The following is an 18,804-nucleotide window of genomic DNA, read 5'->3' on the forward strand; positions in this document are numbered from 1 at the left end:
CATACTGCAATCAAACTAATAACAGTGTAATTTCCAGTTGGACACATACTAACAGGGTTAAATTTATATGGATTCATTTGTAAATGGTAAACTATCTCAGTGTAACTAAAAACAGTTTCTTACCAAGTTCTACAAAACTTTACCTCTGTCGCCCTCTGGTGGTTGTAAATGTAATAACAACAAAACCTTTTTCTTGTCAAGTGGGAACATTTTGACACTTGAAAACCTGCACATGCCACACTTATAAGACAATGTTATTCTATTATTATATAAAGAATGGGAAACAAAGATACATAATCACTTTTTGTTTGAGGAAAAACAAGGAAATGTGACAAATCTGCTTTGTATAAAGGCAGAGCATCCTACTATTTGTCCGTCCACCCATTCATTTTGGGGTCATGGGGTTGCTGGAGCCTATCCTAGCTACTGACGTGCAAAGTTGTAGACAGGTTTGTTGCAGGGTCACACAATCACACTCAAACCTAAGGACAATTTTAGAGTCAGAGGTTTGCCTGTGAACATGCAAACTTACAGAAATGTCCAAAACGAGGTTTGAACCAAATATTCCTTGCTATGAAGTGAGATACCATGTAACCCTGAGGAGCATTCATCAATTGATGAAAATAACATATCTTATAGAACAATGTGTGTGTATTTATAGAAAAATCTTTATTTAAAAAGAAAAGAGGAAGATGGAAAGTACACAGAAGGCCCAAGTCTAAATATGCAAAGGAGCTGTAGCAGCAAAAAGAGGATGCTTGCTGACTGTGACAAGCATCTAACTGACAGGAAACAAGGCCTCAAGTGGGTCATTTAAAAGAAATGGGACTTTAAAATTCCTCTGGGAATTAGCAGGCAGTGTTGCATAAGAAACTTAGAAAAAGTTGCAAAATATGTGTTTTTTTTCCCTTTATGACAAGCATCAGCTTGCAACAAAGAATGAATTAGAACAGCTTTTTTTTTAAATAAATACATCATTATTGATGATACACAAAATGTTGTATTAATCTTAGTGTCTCGCTATTTACAGGCTGATCACCTCCATGCCACGGCGCATTGATGCAACACTATTGCAAATGGAAGCCAGATGGTGCATAGACATGAATATAAATGTCTTGATATCCATCTTGAAATGCTAGTATTATGTATTTAATTTAGTGACAAAGAGTTACTAAAGTTAGAATATTGTTGCCAACATGTACATTTTGATTTCAATAAAACCTTCTGTTTAAGCTAATGTAGGGATATTGCAATTTTTAACCCAAATGAGAGAAAAGATGGTCTGTTTGAAAGATTTGTTTTTTTTATTTATCGTTTTTGGCTGGAGTTTTGAGTGTAAATCTACAGACTAACCGGGTATTTGATATGAGTTGAAGACGCACTAAATGCAGACTTTTTGTCCATGGTGTTCACACTGGAAAAGCAAGGAGGGGCTTCTTCTTCTTCTTCCTTTTCCACTGTTTACTACTGCATGTCCACCACCTAGAGTTGGAAGAGGCCAAAATCTGAGACCCTGATTGGTCAACTGGTTTAATTTTCACTCTGCGTTCAATGGTCTGTATTTTATACCCAAAGCCCGAAAAAGTCGCAAAAATTTGTGTGAACGTCGGAGTTTTAAACGCAGATGGCCAAAATGGAAACATTTGCGCCTTTACATAGACTTTTCATCGGAAGTGACTGCATGAACGTGCGTTACCGAGGCCGGTTTGAGGATCAGTGTTTGTTTTACTGAGCTGACCTCTCATTTTCATCAACAGAATACCAATTGACTGAATTTCACACATTAAATAAATGTTTTTACAACGCCCTTTTTAAAAAAAGAAAAACAGAAAAGGTAGAGATGGGAAGCCAAACACCAAACAGGAACACATCTATTTTGACGAAGCACAGAAAGGTGAGGGGAGTGTGGAAAACTGATTCGCTCTTTCCTATTATTACAGGCTGAAGGCTGACAACAGGGCCGGGTCACTCTGTCACGCTCACACGAGCGGAATTTGGACGACCGCAGTGCTGATGATGAGTAATATGGGAGAGGAAATCAAAATATGCCATTGCTCTAAAACACACACACACACACAAGTGGGAAAAATCCAAAACACAGTTTTCCACATGTGCTAAAAGAAAAACATGAGCAGGAGAGAAATTTTCTGAGCTCACTCTATGAGAATAATTAGAATTACATTGACAAAATGTAGGTGGATTGTTTTTAAAAAGCATCAAGCTCTTTAAGTTTTGCTGCCTGACTGTAGGTCGGAGGTCAGAACTTAAAGCTCTAAACCTTTTATTTTCTTGCTGTTCTAGAGTGAAAACAGATTACTTTTCCTAAAATAATTAAACAAGTAAACTTTGTTTATTTAAGTGATTTTACAAAAATGAAAATTAATTAATTTGAACGATTTATATTGTCCTTCTTTTAGAAACTGTTAATCCTCTTAGAAGTTGTTTTCTTGTATTTTTTTAAAACATATTTTTGTATCAAATATACATAAATATATCAAAATGTCATCATTTCAGCTTGTAAACACAGATCTGTGCAATCATGAAAACTGCTGAGTGAGTCTCTTATGCTTTGATTAGCTCACCAGTTCACTATTTTTACTTTCCTTGGTTTTTACAATGAATTTAATCAGCTGTTTTAAGTTTTCCCACCACACCTTGAGAGTTTTGAAAGGTGCTTTCACACTAAATCACCATTTCCTTCCTAATTTCCTTATGTTAAGGCTCAGACTTTCTACCTTCAAACATGGAGCTTCTATACTTTTACACCTGTGGCCATGGCAGAAATTTCCTGTTTGGACAAGGCCTCGCCAAATACCCTAATCTCACCCATGTATTACCCTCACCCTACAGCCCCCCTCCTCCGCAGAACCAGGAAGTGTGAACAGGAAGCAGCTGTCCCTCACATCCGCCTGCTCGCCCTTGGCCAGGTGCATCCTGGGAACGGAGCAATGTGTGACCGTCGGCATGCGGTCGACACTGTACAAGATGCAGTCACTGTAATCAGGATCACAGGGAACTGTAAATGCCAAAAAATGATAATAAATATTAAAAAAAAGTTGGATTGATCTTTTCTTCCTTAAGAGCTGTAGCTTCAGATCCACAGGCCATCGGAGAGGTTAAACTCATTTATGCCTGCTCTGGGTTTAACTATATTCAGGATTTGAGTATCATAAATGATAAATTGCAAAAATGGCAGATTAGTGCAAATGAACCATTTGGAAGATGAGGGAAGTGTGACGTCATGTGACCTTTTGTTAGACTTTGGTACCTTTGTTGACTATGAAGTATCACTGACCTTTTCAAAAATTGAAAAACATAAGACAAATGGTAAATTATGTAAGCTTATAGAATGCTTTCTACTTTCCTTAAAGCGCTTAAAAGTCACAGTTCCTCTCCCCCATGCAAACACATTCACGCAGCTCCACTGACCAAACCCGCACCAACCTATAACCACCAGGAGCAACGTGGGGTTCAGTGTCTGGCCCAAGGGCACTTTGACCTGCAATCTTCCAATCAGAAGTCGGCCGCTCTACCTCTTCACCACGGCTGCATGAACAGGATAACAGTTATTGGAACACATCCAGCAAGGCTGTTCTGGTGCTGACAGTTCAACGATAACCTGTCAATCAAAAGACCACGCCCCTTTGTGCAATTTTAATTAAAAGACGAGGTTCATCGAAGTAGCATGTTTCTATTGGTTAAACTGCAGCCATAGATGTGAACCCGTTTGTGTAGCAAGCAACCTCATGCTTGCTATGTAAATTGATCTGGCTACAATTACTTTTGTGTTTTAAATGAGCCTTAAACTGAACTTTTACTCAATTAAAAAAACAAAACACAAATTAGGCAGGGGAATTAAGAAAGTTTATGATGGGTAAAATACGGTAGCCCTGAAGTCCAAAACAGTTCAATAAATCACTCAATTCAAAACCATTAAAGATCACAGATATAAAAAATAAAAAAACTTTACATTTTAAAAATGAAAAAAAAAAAACTAAATTATAGAAACCAAAACATAATTCCAAAATATGAAACTAAATAAAAAGGAAAAGTTTCAGAAAACAAAAGAAACACATTAAGAAACCGGAAAAGGTCGGTACTGTGACATCACTGATTGGATGATGACATTTGTTTACTTTTTCAACAGGAAGTTATTTGGCATGGCGATATCTTCCAACAGAAGATCTTTCTTGAAGCTTCTGACTGCAGCCGCTGCAAAAGTTAGATGATTGCTCAATTAACCCTTTACCACAGTTTGGGCAAAACATCCTTCTGCTTTCTCTCTCGTCTTCAAAACTCAAACGTCATCGTCCAATCATGGATGTCCCATAGTACCTACCTTTTCTGCTTTCTTATCTTGTTTCACTTTTTGACATTTAATTTAGATATCTGGAAGTTACTAGGGTTTATTGGACTATATTTAATGTTTTGGTTGCTAGAACTTTATTTTGAAATTTTATGTAAATTTTTATTTTTGTTTTGCTTTTTTAATCGTCATTCTGATCTTTGACCTTTCCATGCATGGAGGTCATCGTCTCTAACCATGTATAAATCAAGCTATAGAGATAGAGCTTGATCACCATAAACATGATACCATATTTCAAATTATTTACAGGTATAACTGCAAATAACTACAAACAACTTTTAGGGACAGTAGTCGATTAAAAAAGTTAACTAATTAATCGCAAACCTATAAAAAAGGAATTCACGATTAATCGTGATTAATATTTTTTTTTAATTACAGTATTTGGTGACCACTTATCTGTAAATAATCACGAAATGAAATCATATACAAAACTGTACATTTAGAACAATCATTTTAACTTTTTTCTAGAAAAAACATAAATGATTATTAATTATTTTGACTAAAACACTCAGAGTCACCGTATTTACTGCCAAAGATAAAAGACACTGGTCCAAATTCTTTCACTACATAGTGCACTTTATAGTGCGTTTGCCATTTTTTAGAGCTGTCCAAATCTAAGATTCCAAAATCCAGTGTCCTTAAAATGATCCAGAAGTCTTTGCAAAAACCAGTGTGCATCCACACTCTCTAGAATGCCAAATATAGACCACAATGCATTGCGTTGTAAAAAATTTTTATGTAAAAAAAATAAATGTTATTTATTTTTTAATAAACCCTCCATCATTTTTTCCTCAGATACAGAGGACACATAGTCTTTGTAAAAAGTTGATTTTTATGAAATGACTGAGAACACCAAATTCCCTTTCTTTTTTTCCACCATTTCAGCATCGGCAAAACCCACCCCCCACCCCCAGGACAATCAAGTCAAACAAACAGAGGGGACATCTGTCGCAGCAGAGTTAGACAGGCAGAGCGTCTGTCCCGGCCAGTGCTCGCAGCATTGTTTGTCACTTTCTCCATGAAATTCACTGTGAATATTGCCTCAAACAATTAGGTTCAAGTGATCCCTATCGCCGCGCGCACAATAGTGTTTACACGACGCGGAGGAAATGTGGCCATGGAGCTCACTTCAGGGAGTGTGTGTGTGTTTTCTCATGCAAGGGCATGTCTTCACTCCATGATCATTTGGGTTTTTTTAGACTCAATGAGGAATGTTATTTTTGGCTATGATTGTAGTACTTTAAAGCAATAATCTTGTGCTTTTCCATCTATATTTGTCAAATATTTCCTTTGAAAATTCACTGATTTAGGGGTGTACGAGAATTTACATGTATGACGTTTAGGCAATTAATTTTCAATGGAAATAAATAGCCTCTCATCTAAACAAAGGTGGGTTTCAGGCTGAATTCATCACCAGAAAGTTCAGGGAAAATACTGTGTCTTCTTATTCTCTGGTTCATACTGTTCAAGCAATAAAGTTTTATTTTAAAGAAAAAGTGCTAAATAACATCCCAGAGGAGTCCAGGCAACTGTTCTTGATTAAATAAAATGTGTTTAACTTGAACAACAATGGCCCTCTAACTGGATCAATACCAGAAAAGGTGATTAAAAAAATAAAAGAAAAAAACTTTACAAATAAATCCAACATTTAAAAAAAAATCTTACTGTCAGTGCTTAAAAAAATCATTTTTTAAGGCCTTGATTTGAATGCATTTTGAAAAAAACTGAATATTAATTGTACATCCATACTGTACAGAGACTCCCTGCATGATTTTTGTTCTTTTCTTTAGATTTATGCCTCACAAAAAATACAACTTTTAAATTTTCTGCAATATGTGACATGCAGTCAGTTGCACAACTAGTGCTGTTTAGTTGGTTTAGTTTAAATATTATCATTTATCACCAAAGAAGGATAGTTTATTTTTTTGTCACTATTTTCTCTTTCTGACAAACAGTTATCAAATATTTATATATATATATATATATATATATATTTTCAAACTATCTTTTAGAATAAAGACTGGCCTTTTTTGGTGTTTTTAACATTTTTTGGTAGTATTTTTCTGATGATGGAGGACAAATATAAAGAAAATTAAGCATAAAGCTGCATTTCTGAGTACTTCTACAATACAATTTTGAATTAGGAGCAGATGAAAAATGCTGTTTAAAAAATACTGTAATTGTTACGTAGAAAATATGCCATCTTTTTCCTGATTTGAGCTGGTATCCGGCTCAAAACTGTACGATATTGCTCGCCATTTTTCTTGCACCTGTAATGTAAGGTTGGGGTTTTAAAAGGCTGTAATCTAGTGGGAGAAAGTGTAAACTGATGGGCGATAGGAAGTGGGGCGGGCTTATTCGGCACCAGCAGTCCCCCCACAACTAAAAGGCAATTTTTTGATGAACTACTGTGGTTTTGCAGATACTTTGTCCTAGAAAACAATACAAGTTTTTTTTTTTTTTTTTGTCTTGGGTAAAAACAGTATGTTGTTCACCTTTCAGATTAATCAGCCTTTGCTGAAGAGTTTGAATTTTTACTTGTCAAAGTTAATTTTTTAAAAGTTTTTTGTCACTATTTGTCTGTTTTTTTAAATTGTATTTTATCTATTTTTGTATTTACTTAGTTTAACTTTCAATTATTGTTAAAAATGTTTAGAATTCAGACTAGCATCATCATCACATACCAATCCCCTCTCACAAAGAGGTCAGAAAAGAATTACAGTCTAGTTGGGGATATAAACTTCATAATGACAACAAGCACATAATCGTTATTTAAAGACTCGCCCGTCGATAAACCTGTTTCAGGTGGGCAGGACCGCTCTGAGATTAAAACAATCCTCTCTTGATTTCTTCCTCACTCAAGGGGAAAGCGGAAGCTGTCTGTTATCGTTTGTTTCTATTATTATTCCCCATCTACAGTTTGAGCGCTCACACTGTGACCGAATGAGAGTCAACAATTTGTCTCATGTCTGTTCCCAAGAACACTGGGACTGTCTGACAAGTCAAGGTTTTGTTTTTTTTTACCTTCAAAGGGGAAAACCAGCTGCTTAAGCTGCTTAGTGACCCAGACAGACAAATTGCTTTCTTTATGAATTTATTTATAGCTTGCTAAAAAAAAAGAAAACTCCTAACACATTTTAGTCAGTCTATTTTTTACTTATTTTTTTGCTTTTAGCACAAGATAGACAAACTGTATCAGCATGTATAACATCAAATTTACCCATAAACACAAGTGTGAAGAGATGCTGAACTGTGACGAGAAAACTAAAGAATAGGGAACTTTAAAAAGTTGTCAAATGTTTAGCCAAAATTGTGCAAGATATGAATTTTAAAATGTGTTTTTGTTTGTTTCCTACAAGTACATTCAATACAGTCAGAATTTAGTTATTCAACATAGTGTTTTACTAAAATGGTGCAACATTTAAACCACAATTACATCCAGTAAATGAAAGAGTTGTTTTTCTAAGACTAATTGAGTAGTGTTAAATAAAGTTAAACAGGACAGTATATAAGGATGGACTAGAAACGTTGATCCCGAAGGATTTCTTTTTGTCCCCTGGGCAATTTTTTTATTTTTTTATTTTATTTTAGGCAAATGTGTGCTGCATCTGCAGGCGTAACGGTGCCACTACGTTATTCTTGCACACAGAGTGTGATCAGCCAGAACCACAGATGTCTTTCACACACAAATTGTAATGCTCTCTGATTCAACACACCCGTCCGCAGCCTCTAAAGTTGATGATTACAAAGTCGACTACAATGACAAAAGGAAAAAGAGAGACCATGATGATGATGATGATGACGAGGTTGATGACAGATTTGCTGCTGAGCAAGCCACCGTGTTTTCCCAGGACCTTTGAAGGTCAGGTGATTGTAAAAGGCTTGAACTGCTTGTATTTCAGTCGGTCTAAGAAGGAAATGACTGAGAGAATGTAAGAGAAGTGCTGACCCTGAGGGCAGAAGAGACGGACGTGGACAGGTTTTGAAGAAATGGGCGGGACAGATAGAAGGAAGGAAGTTCTTGAAGAGGAAAGTTACCACGGCGATGACTTCTGTATTGGGAACTGGGTGACACAGGTTGTCATAAAAAGAAAACCCGTATATGTCCCACGTGTTAATGATAAGTAATCAGCCGTATGCGCTGTTGAAAACATAGTAATGTGAGTTAAAGTTGCTTGTTTTCTAAATGTTTCTCAGTAAAACATGTTGTGATACAAATAACTATTCAGATGAAGAAACTCTTATGGAATGTTCATCATACATTTCCACTGTGAAAGACAGTATTTAAAAAAGCAACCAAGAAATAAAATGTTATGATTTTTTAATTTTATTTTTATTTTTTATTTTTTGCATAATGGTGAACAAATGAGGTATTTGGCTAACAAAAAAGTTCACGTCATTAGTTGTATTGTATTGTATTGTAATGACTAGGGTTAAAAATAAACCTGCAATTTTGGTCCATTCTTCCATGCAGATCTTCTCAAGAGCTGTGATGTTTTATAACTGTTGCTAGACTTTCTACCGCCTCCACAGACTCTTCATCAGATTAAGGTCCAGAGATTGTCTAGGTCACTCCAAAACCTTGAAACGTAGCCACCTTTTTGTTGCCCAGGCGATGTGTTTAGGATCACTATCCTGTTATAAGATCCAGACACAATTATATATTCAATGTTCTGACTAATGGAAAAGATTTTTGCCCAAAAATGTCACTATTTGTTTCCTTGTTCTTGCTTTCTGTAACCCTTCTGCTATCCTAGGAATGTTTACATTAAAAATGGGTCATCTGGACCCCAAAAGACAGCACGCTGAACATTTTTTTCCAAGTATTTTTTTATCTTTATTGGTGTCCGTGGCAGACGTAAAATTCTGTGCACCTTTGTCTACCTTTGTCATGGGCGGGATCACGCATCAATATAAGGGTGGGGTCATCTGGACCCCATAAGAGAGCGCGAGGAAGATCAGTCGTTCACTGCCTCAAACCATGATGCTTCCTCCCCTGTGCTTCACAGTGGGTTTGGTGTTCTTCAGATGCAGCTCACTATTCTTTCCCCTCCAAACACGGTGAATGGCGTTTATATAAGAGTTCCATTTTGGTCTCATTGATCACATGACATTTTCCCAATCCTCCTCTAGATTATGCAGATGGTCTTTGATAAACTCCAGACAGGCCTGGATAATTTCTGGCATAAGCAGGATGCCTCCTTTGGAAAACAGCAGGATTTGAATTGATGACGATATAGTGTGTTACTTAAAGTAATCTCTGTTACTGTGGCTCCCATCACCAGGTAAAAGCTTAATTAGATCCTCAGGTGAAAAGAGCTTGTCAATTTTTCTTTTTTTTTTCTAATATTCCATGCAACTTACTATTGACATGGTTGAATTCAATTTCAATGAAAGTATCGATTAGTTGTTAGCAGGCTGCTAGAAGTTATAGAAGCTGAGGAAAGTATGGTGCACTGGGGTTCTGCCTTCTATTTCTATCTTTCTATCCCAGCTCCATCCGTAATCATAGATTGGTTTGTCCCAGTCTTGTTCAGGAGTACAACTGGCATCGGGTGTCCTCTGACAGCTCTTTGGGGCTGGTCATGGTGGAGAGATTGCAGTTTGACAGTTTGAGGGTGCGGACAGGTGCATTTTATACAGGTTACCACTTCAAAATGGTGTCATTAAAACAGGTTACACGAGGAGAATAGAAGAGCTTCTTAAGCTATGTTCACACCGAGTAGGTGACAGCGCGTTTTTAGCATATGCTATTCACGCTGGACTGTTGCTACCCAGTGCTAGCACGTCTACCTGATATTTGAAGAGGCTTGATGTAAAATGTTGAAGCGGTGCAAAACTTGCGAATCTTGCTCCAGGTTTTTTCTTTCACAGTTTTATTCCGACATGTGAAAGACTTGGTATAGTATAATTCCTACCAGGAACAAATCGTAATTCATGAATACTCGTACTTCCATGTTCCAAGGGCGCTTTTGAAAAGGACCCATTACTAGATCGGAGTCCGTGATTGGTAAAGTTTAACAGATTTTAAGTATTGGCGTTTGTACAATGAGCGGACGTTTTGTATTCAGAGGCCAAAAACGGACTTAAAAACACACGTAGAGCGAGTTTTGAATGCGGACGCCCAAAACAAGTATATATATGTATTTACATGGTCTTTTCATTGAAAGTGGTCACCTGAATGCGAATTTCTGTAGCGTTAAAGAAGACCTCAGAGGTCAGAATTCCGGCTTGTTTGCAGGAGCTAAATCCTTGTTTTCTGAACCATTGTTTGAAGAAATTCTTTAAGAATCAATGTGATGTCATTCTCTCACAGTCAAAGTGCATTTATGATGAGCATCTCTTTGAGTGGGACAACTTGAATTGGTCACTAGATACTTTTTTGCTCCTCTTTATTGTTTTCTGCCCATTCTAAGGTTTTGTCATCCCAACAGATTGTTGGGAGTTTGTTTTTCCTCCATTAATGACTGACTGAACTAACTTTGTCATTATGGTTTTGTGTTGGAACACACATGCACCACGTGTCCATGTCACGCTGTCTGCTTAACAGATTGTAATGTAAGTGCTATGGCACATATTTGCTTGGAAATAGTCCAATCCCTTCAAAGTCCAGGACTAACCGGTGTGGTGTTGCGCTTGTGTGTGTGTGTAGGTGTGAAGTTGATCGTGTGTGTGCGTCGGTGTGTATTGATGGAGGTGGCAGAGGAGGGGGGGGGTGGAGGTTCCTTATCAGCAGAGCACAGGCAGCTTTTGAGGCTCTTATCAGCAGCCACCACATTGTACGAGCACATCCTCTTGTCCAGCAGGGAGCGGAAAACTCTCCTTGCAACACGGTTCCCTTTCTCTCCCCCCCACCTCTCACACTCACCTCTCATTTGCCAGGACCAGAACTCTGGCAACCAACTAAAGCATTGTGTCTTCCTGGCAAAGAGGGGGGATAGGAATAGACAAGACAGTGAAAGACAGAGAGGTGAGGATGACAAATGGGGGCGGATGGTGGAGACCATCTATAGAAACCCACTTTGTCTTTGTTTAACGGAGCAAGTTCTCAACAGAAAGCTGAAGAAATTAGTTGGTTGGGACAATCCTGGTCTCATTCTTTTTTTGTCTTTAAATACTAATTTATAACTCCTATTATAAGGATCTTCTTGAGGAGTGTCAGACAGTTTGGCTCCAGTTCTTTCTTGTAAAGCGAACTGAAGGAGGACGGAGGCGACGTCAAGAGCTGCGCAGATACAACATGCGCAGTCGCTCGGAGGGATTTTGCATGACCGGCAGACGAGACACGCTGGATGTCAGGATGTGTCTGTAAGTACTTTTTCACTTTTAAACTATTATAATTGACTGATTTTGTAGGCGAGTCTTGAGCTGCTTCTAATCGGAGTTAAAACATTGTTTTATTTTTTATTTAGTGGTTTGCATACATTTCTGGTTATCGTACCATATGGCACATGCATGACATGTGAAGGGAGCTTCACTATAACATCGCAAAAATGTCAATATTCTGTTTACAATTCAGAAATTAAATACTTTAAACATTAACTTTAATCAATAGTGTAAACAGAGTTTTTTAAAATAGAAAATACAGACCTCTAAAAACATTATGATAAGTTAATGATTATATTTAACACCATATTGCATTAATTGATGCCACATTGTATTAAGATAAAGACAAGCAAAAGTATTGGAATTTTCTTTTATGACATTTTTAAGTCTGTTATTTAAATATATATATTAAGAAAACATAAAAAGTATGAGGATCTGCTTTCATCTAAACTTTTTAATAATTATTGCACTTTATTGCTGTTGTCCTAAAGAACTAAATAACAAAAACTACATTTACTAGTCACTATTAGACATTACTTTGAAAGATGAATTGTTCAAAATATTGCAATGATGAGCAGAAAAACAAAACAGGAACATTTACGATTGCAAAAGCTGTGAAATTATAAGAAGTGTGTTTTGCTCAGAGCAAAAACAGCAAATTTAGAGTTAATATTTGAATGTGAACCAGAAATGTTTCTTTAATTTGCTGGAGATTTAATGTTTCTGTTTTATTTGTTTAACAGAGTATTTGAGTCCAATCTTCAAGGATCACCTTGAGAGGAGCTTAAATCACACATCCTGAACGGGACACAGACGAGTTAAAGGCTGCCACTCCAGACTCAATGAAAGCCTGATATTGGCCACTTGGAGCGTCAGACGAAAAGCACACACCCATCCTCTTCACGTGAAGTGGCTGCACGCCGGAGCTGAGTTAACGGTGCCAAAGGAGGAATACATTGAAAGGAAGCGTGGATCGACCCTTTTACGATGTTCTGAGGGAACACGCGGTTGCACAAGAGGCGGGAGCAATGACCGAGGCCGTGTCAGAGTGACCGCTTTATGGAGCGTGCTCATGTCAGAATCGCTAAAATGTAGCAACCGACGATGTTGCACACGGAACAGACTATAGAATGATTTTGAGATTACATATGGACAGATTCTGACCTGGAGTTCCATCAAAGATGCAATGACATAAAGAGAACTGGAGGACTTTTTTGGATTATCCTGGAAAAAAATACGTTTTTTGAGGAAAATGAAGCACAAGCAAACGTTAAATTAAATGTATGCATCTAATTTTAAGGCCGACTGTTGAAAATGAACATATGAGTTTATCTAAAAAGAACCTGAGAAACACAAAGGCTGGGAAGAGGACTAGCTCGGCACAGAGACACGTCACAACCATGATGGAGAAACTCAACTCCACAGGACCCTCTGCCTCACCTCCAAACCTACCTCGTCCCTCCTCTTCCTCCCCACCTTCATCCTCCACCTCCTCACCATCCACAGAGCAGCCCAGCCCGCTGGATGCTGTCAAAAGCCCACCTTCTGCTCACAAAATCAGGTGCATGGATGCTCTCACCACCCCTTTGACTCCCATCGCCCTGACAACAGGGCAAACCAATCACAAGACAGACACACCTGAACCTGCCAACATGGAGATGGATGAGGAAGGTATCTGGTCAAAGAGCACAACTGGGGCAGCCGCATCAACAAACATGTCACCCACCCTTTCCTCCCCGCCTCCCCTCCTCCCGGCACCCACCAAGACGTCCCCTTGCCTCCTAACAACTCCAACCACCTCTGCAGCCCTGCCTTTGTCCTCATCCTCCTCAACTCTTCTTCAGCACATTCCCGTCATCAGCCTCAGCCACAGCAAGCCTCCGCTCCCTCTACCAAGCACTGCGTTGACCGCCCTCCACCCAATTCCCAATCTGCTGCATGGGGACCTGCACAGCCGCCAGCAGACCTGTTTGCCCATGCTCAGCCCGGCAGCTTCTGGATTACCTGGAGGCCCCTCCTCTACTTCTCCTGGGCTTCTGCTGCCTCAGCAGTACATCCCTGCACCTCCATTCCTAACCAGGTAATATGAGTTCATAATCAATGATAATTTACATTTAATCATGCAACCTACTAGAGATACTTGATCCCTTTTTGGTTTGTCTGTAAAAGGCTGAAACCAGAGACGAATTCATCTTATTAACATGATTGTTGCAAGTTTAAAGTAAAAATAAGATAAATTTAAATAAAAAAATACAATACTAAATGTGCAAAAACTATTAAATCTACTTTACTGTAACTTGTGAGCATAAATTTACTGTTTTTTTGAAAACAAGCATTGCCCTGAAAACATCTAAATAACAGTATTGTGTGAAAAGGGTAGCTGCATCAATGCTGCATTTCTTAATGCATGTTTATAACATGTACGTTTGCATTGATATAATGAATTTTAATCTTATTTTGCATACTGACAGTGACAATATTCTATTTTTTGATTGAGCTAAATGAAGATTTTCTGTATATGTCACTCCAACAATCATCAAAGTTGACTTTTTGACAGCTAAATGTGGATTCTGATTATTTTATGAGGCAACACATTTAAAACTTGGTATTATACTTCTATTTTTAAGTACAGAATGCAGTTCTGGACATTTTTAAACAGTTTTTCAAACTGTTTTTGTGGCAAAATAGGTAAGAGTTCACCTTCTAAATCAGCAGATGAAAACGTTCCTACCCGTCCGTCGTAGACTCTTTCTCCTCCTTCATTTGGTTTGTTTGCAGCAGCTCTCTGTCAGGAAAAAAAAAAAAAAGAATCTGTATGGAACAAAGTTCAATCAACTCAAGAAAAGTGATCACATCCCCAATCGTGGTTTCCCTCAACCCACGAGCATCACTACCCCCCAGTTTTACTTATAAGCAGGTTGTTTTTTTCTGTATTATTAACATCCTGGTGTTTGTTTGTTTGTTTGTTTTTTGGCTAGTTCTTACCTGGGACAATCAGGTGGAAGCTATGGTGTCATCAACAACAGTCGCATCAAGAGGAGGCCGTCATCCCAATATGAGATGGAGATCTCGGATTGTGAGTTCTGTGAGAAAAAAAACAAAAACTGTTTTCACACTTTACACCAGGTCCTCCAGATCCACCACCCTGCCTGTTTTCCAGCTCCCCCTGCACTGCTTGCTGCTGATTACCTGGACAAGGTGTGTTCATTCATTCAGCAGCTGGCAGGGCTTGGAGATCTGGAAAACAGTCAGGGTGGTTGATTTCAAGGATCAGGATTGAGCACTCCTGCTTTACACACTAATATTTGAAAAATGACTTTTGATTATTTGATGTATTGGTTTACTTCAAGCAATAGATGTAGACAATATAAGAAATCACACAGATATTTTAAACTCTTTTCAGAAATAAAATAATGCAATAATAAAAAAAAATAAGAACATTGATTTCTGGCTTTTCAGAATTCAATTTAAAATAATACTATTTGTATGCTAGAGACAAAAATGAATGGATAAAGATTAAAGGATGCTATCATGGTCCAGTAACAAATACATGGAAAGTGACGTGGTTTTACTTCAAGCAGAAAAACATTTTATGTTTTTATTTCTAACAGGAAAAAAAACCTATATCGTCTTATCTTGTAATGTCTCTGGCACTTATGCAGCGTTAATGTATTTCTAACAGGCCCTCCTCAGAAACTGGCCCGCCGCGTCTTCACCAACAGCCGTGAGCGCTGGCGCCAGCAGAATGTGAACGGAGCGTTTTCGGAGCTGAGAAAATTAATCCCCACACACCCACCCGACAAGAAGCTCAGCAAAAATGAAATCCTGCGTCTGGCTGTGAAGTACATCGACTTTTTAGTCACCCTGCTCAATGACCAGGCCCAGGGCAAGGGTGGGGACTCCGCGGAGGGGGGGACAGAGGACGAGAGGCCTGCTGCTGGGATGGACAGCAGCAAGCAGAAGCCTCTTTTCCAGACCGACGCTTCACCAGAAGCGGCCCACGCGGCCGCCGTGTCGAACCACAGAGACTCCGCAGACTCGGTCATCGCCCTGGCTAATTCCCCGGCAACCTCCAGTTGCTATGGCGACACAGATAGTGAGGAAAGCTTTGGGACCAAGACGTCTATGGTGACCAACAGCATTCTAGGAAAGGTCAAAAGTCAAATAAGGATGGTGGCAGCCACTAATGATGAGCGGTGACACCAAAAAGATACCAAATGTGTTTGATGAGCCGAGGAGGCTTCAGTTTTAGTGAAACCAAGCAGTGTTGAAGATTTTGTTTCTTGATAGTATTTGGTTTGTGTTTTTGTAGTGTTGTGCAAATGTATTGTGCAGCAATTCAACACCTGACGATGGCTTTGGAGCATTCTGAGCTATGAAAATGAACTGATTAAATGTTTCAATCAACTAAATCATTTTTTTCTTTAATCAAAATAATGTTACCCTTCAGGACAAGACATAAAAATGCACACTTTCCCTCAAAAAGGTTCCAACCTTGAGATTAAATGCATTTTATTTCAGTTTGACAGCCAAACACTACATGCTTCGCCACATTCAGTGACTCTGCTGTGCAGATGACAATACCCTGAAGTTGTGACACACTTGTACCAGACAGAAATAAAGTGGGCCTTAGTTTGCTGTTCCTTTTTTAACATCCTCTTACTCTGCTAAAGACTGCTCATTGTCAGCACAATTTCTCAATATTTCCAAATGTTTTGTTGCCTTCAATTCAGGAACATTCAGACCCGTTCCGAGTCCGCTCTAAGCGTCCGTTACAACAAGCACTGTTCCATCCGAATAAGTACAGCAGCACATGTGGAAATCCCCCATATCTTTTTTTGCAAATCTAAATATTTTTTAAATGAAGCCTCTGGACTCTATCCATTTTCAGAACCCGTTGAATTCTTTTCAGGGTTGCTGGAGCCTACTCAGCTACTGTAGGGCGAAGGCAGTGTACACCCAGAACAAGTCACCACTCTGTTGTAGAGTCACACTCACATGCACATCTAGGGACAATTTAGAGACAATTTAACCTATGAAGCATGCTTTTGGACGGTGGGAGGAAGTCAAAGTGCCCAGAGAAAACCCACCAATGCATGAGGAGAACCCAGTCGGGATTTGAACCACTTTGAAAAATCTGTCACCTTTATATTGGCAGGATTGTGAAAACATAGCTGCAAATTAGTAGTTAGGCACAATGAAAGATTGATTACGGTGCGATTAACAATTTAGCTGTCAAAAATGTTGAATAAATAAAAAAGGTAAAAGAAGTAAGAACGTTAAGAAGTTGTCCTGAGCTGCTCACTGACTTTTCTCCAACATTATCTGTAGAAAAAAAAATCCACTTTGTGTCAGGAAGAAAACAGGTTTAAGAACACATAGATTCTAATCAAACTATTCAGATGATCAACATCTTATAAATACGACTTTCACTTTCAGCATCAAGCTTTACTTCTGCTTTAACAATCAGTTATGTAGTACAGAACCCTTGAAACGACAAAAATTACTTGTGGCCACAAATTTGTATTTTGTGTACACAAATTAGTATTTCATAGGAAGAAAAAATTGCATTTTAGTATCCTTTGAAGGGCGCATATTAGCAATTTGTGTTTGTGGCCACAAAATATGAATTTGTTTGTATAAAAGATCATTTGCTTGCACAAAATGCTAATGTGTCCATAAAATACTAGTTTGCCACCACAAATGTTAACTTTTGCACACAAAAGGATAATTTAAGATCTTAACATGCCAATCTGTGTACACAAAATGCAAATTTTTGCCAATACAAAAGTGATTTGTGGGTACAACGTGCTAATTTCAGGTCACAAAATAGTAATTTAGCTTATTTGTGTGCAAAAAGGATAATTTGTGTACTAAATACTAATTTGTATGTACAAAATGCTAATTTAAGATGCATATGTGAGTACATGAAATGCTAGTTTATGCCCACACAGAAGTCATTTGTCCATACAAAGTGCTAATTTAAGATCATAAAATGCTAATTTGTGCACAACATGCTATTCCATGCCCAGATAATAATAATTTGTGCATACAAAGTCCTAATTTGAGGTCACAAAATGGCATTTTGTGCATTTGAAATGCTAATATGTGTGCAAAAAAGGCGAATTTGTGTACACAATACTAATTTATATGTATTAAATGCTAATAATAAGACCACAAAATGCATGTGTGAGTACACAAAATGCTAGTTTAAGCCAACACAGAAGTTATTTCTCCATACAAAGTGCTAATTTGAGGTCACAAAATACATTTTTTTTGTATGAAATGGTAAATTAAGATCACAAAATGCAAATTTGTGCCCACAAAATAGTCATTTTTGTGTATGAAATGCTATTTTAAGCTAAAAAAATGCTAATTTATGTACAAAAAAAATACAACTTTGCATCCTGAATACTACTTTGTTCATACAAAGTGATATTTTGAGGTCACAAAATAGTAATTTGTGCATACAAATAATAATCTGAGGGCACAAGATACTAATTTGTAACCACAATTTTTTTTAATTTGAGTGATCAATATGTCTTTTATTTTTTAAATATCATGTCCAGGGCTCAGTAACCTAGAGGCAAATTCTTTACAAAAAAAGCAAAGTACATACGGCGGAACCAGACAAAGATTTATGTGACAGCCAACAGTTTGGGGCGTGTGGTTGAGCTGAGGAAGATCAGCATGGATGTGGGATGTGGTTAAAGATGGGGTTCAGCCTGTTGGAGAAGGGTTAAAAAGCATGCAGGGGGGGGGTGAAAGTTGCAGCTGCAGCATGGCAGTCACCCAGCATGCATGATCAGCTCTGTACTGGTGCCAGGAAACGGCTACAGTTAGTGCTGTCTCATTGATGGCCAACGAGCTTCCTGAAGGCGCGGCGGTGAATGTAAGCGTTCGTTTAATGGATGGAAGGGAGAGGGCTGGAAAATACAAAAAAAAGTGTCAGAAAACAGCCACCAGGATGCTCAGGGAACCCATGTGCACTCGGTTTCAGGATCACACAACAGGAAGAGCCGCTTTCACAACACTGCTGCTGCGGCGGTGCATCTGCTGCACTGACCCCTCCCCTTTTTCACCCCACTACAGAGGTCAAATGTTTTTTATCC

General features: G+C 38.3%; 1 protein-coding gene and 1 long non-coding RNA gene across 2 annotated transcripts in view; one reads left to right on the top strand and one right to left on the bottom strand.

Moving 5' to 3' along the window:
* LOC118599076 overlaps positions 1-14,675 on the bottom strand; it is a 16,084-nt gene extending 1,409 nt beyond the window's left edge. The window contains exon 1 of the long non-coding RNA XR_004948359.1: positions 14,393-14,675. This is a non-coding gene — a long non-coding RNA (uncharacterized LOC118599076). The remainder of the gene's footprint in view (positions 1-14,392) is intronic.
* On the top strand, positions 11,007-16,104 carry lyl1 (LYL1 basic helix-loop-helix family member). The gene is made up of 4 exons (XM_024289990.2): positions 11,007-11,674; positions 12,436-13,772; positions 14,671-14,768; positions 15,375-16,104. The coding sequence occupies exons 2-4, from the start codon at positions 12,976-12,978 to the stop codon at positions 15,890-15,892; spliced, it is 1,413 nt and encodes a 470-aa protein (XP_024145758.1). The 5' UTR covers positions 11,007-11,674; positions 12,436-12,975; the 3' UTR covers positions 15,893-16,104.
* The last annotated feature ends 2,700 nt before the right edge of the window (positions 16,105-18,804 follow it).

The sequence above is a fragment of the Oryzias melastigma genome, linkage group LG1 (assembly GCF_002922805.2).
Source record: "Oryzias melastigma strain HK-1 linkage group LG1, ASM292280v2, whole genome shotgun sequence".
In the NCBI taxonomy this organism is placed as follows: Eukaryota; Metazoa; Chordata; class Actinopteri; order Beloniformes; family Adrianichthyidae; genus Oryzias; species Oryzias melastigma.

Coding starts and splice junctions, on each gene's coding strand:
- lyl1 (XM_024289990.2), top strand. CDS start 12,976: ATGCATCTAATTTTAAGGCCGACTGTTGAAAATGAACATATGAGTTTA. Junction 13,773..14,670: donor GCACCTCCATTCCTAACCAG/GTAATATGAGTT, acceptor TTTTTTGGCTAG/TTCTTACCTGGGACAATCAG. Junction 14,769..15,374: donor TGAGATGGAGATCTCGGATT/GTGAGTTCTGTG, acceptor TATTTCTAACAG/GCCCTCCTCAGAAACTGGCC.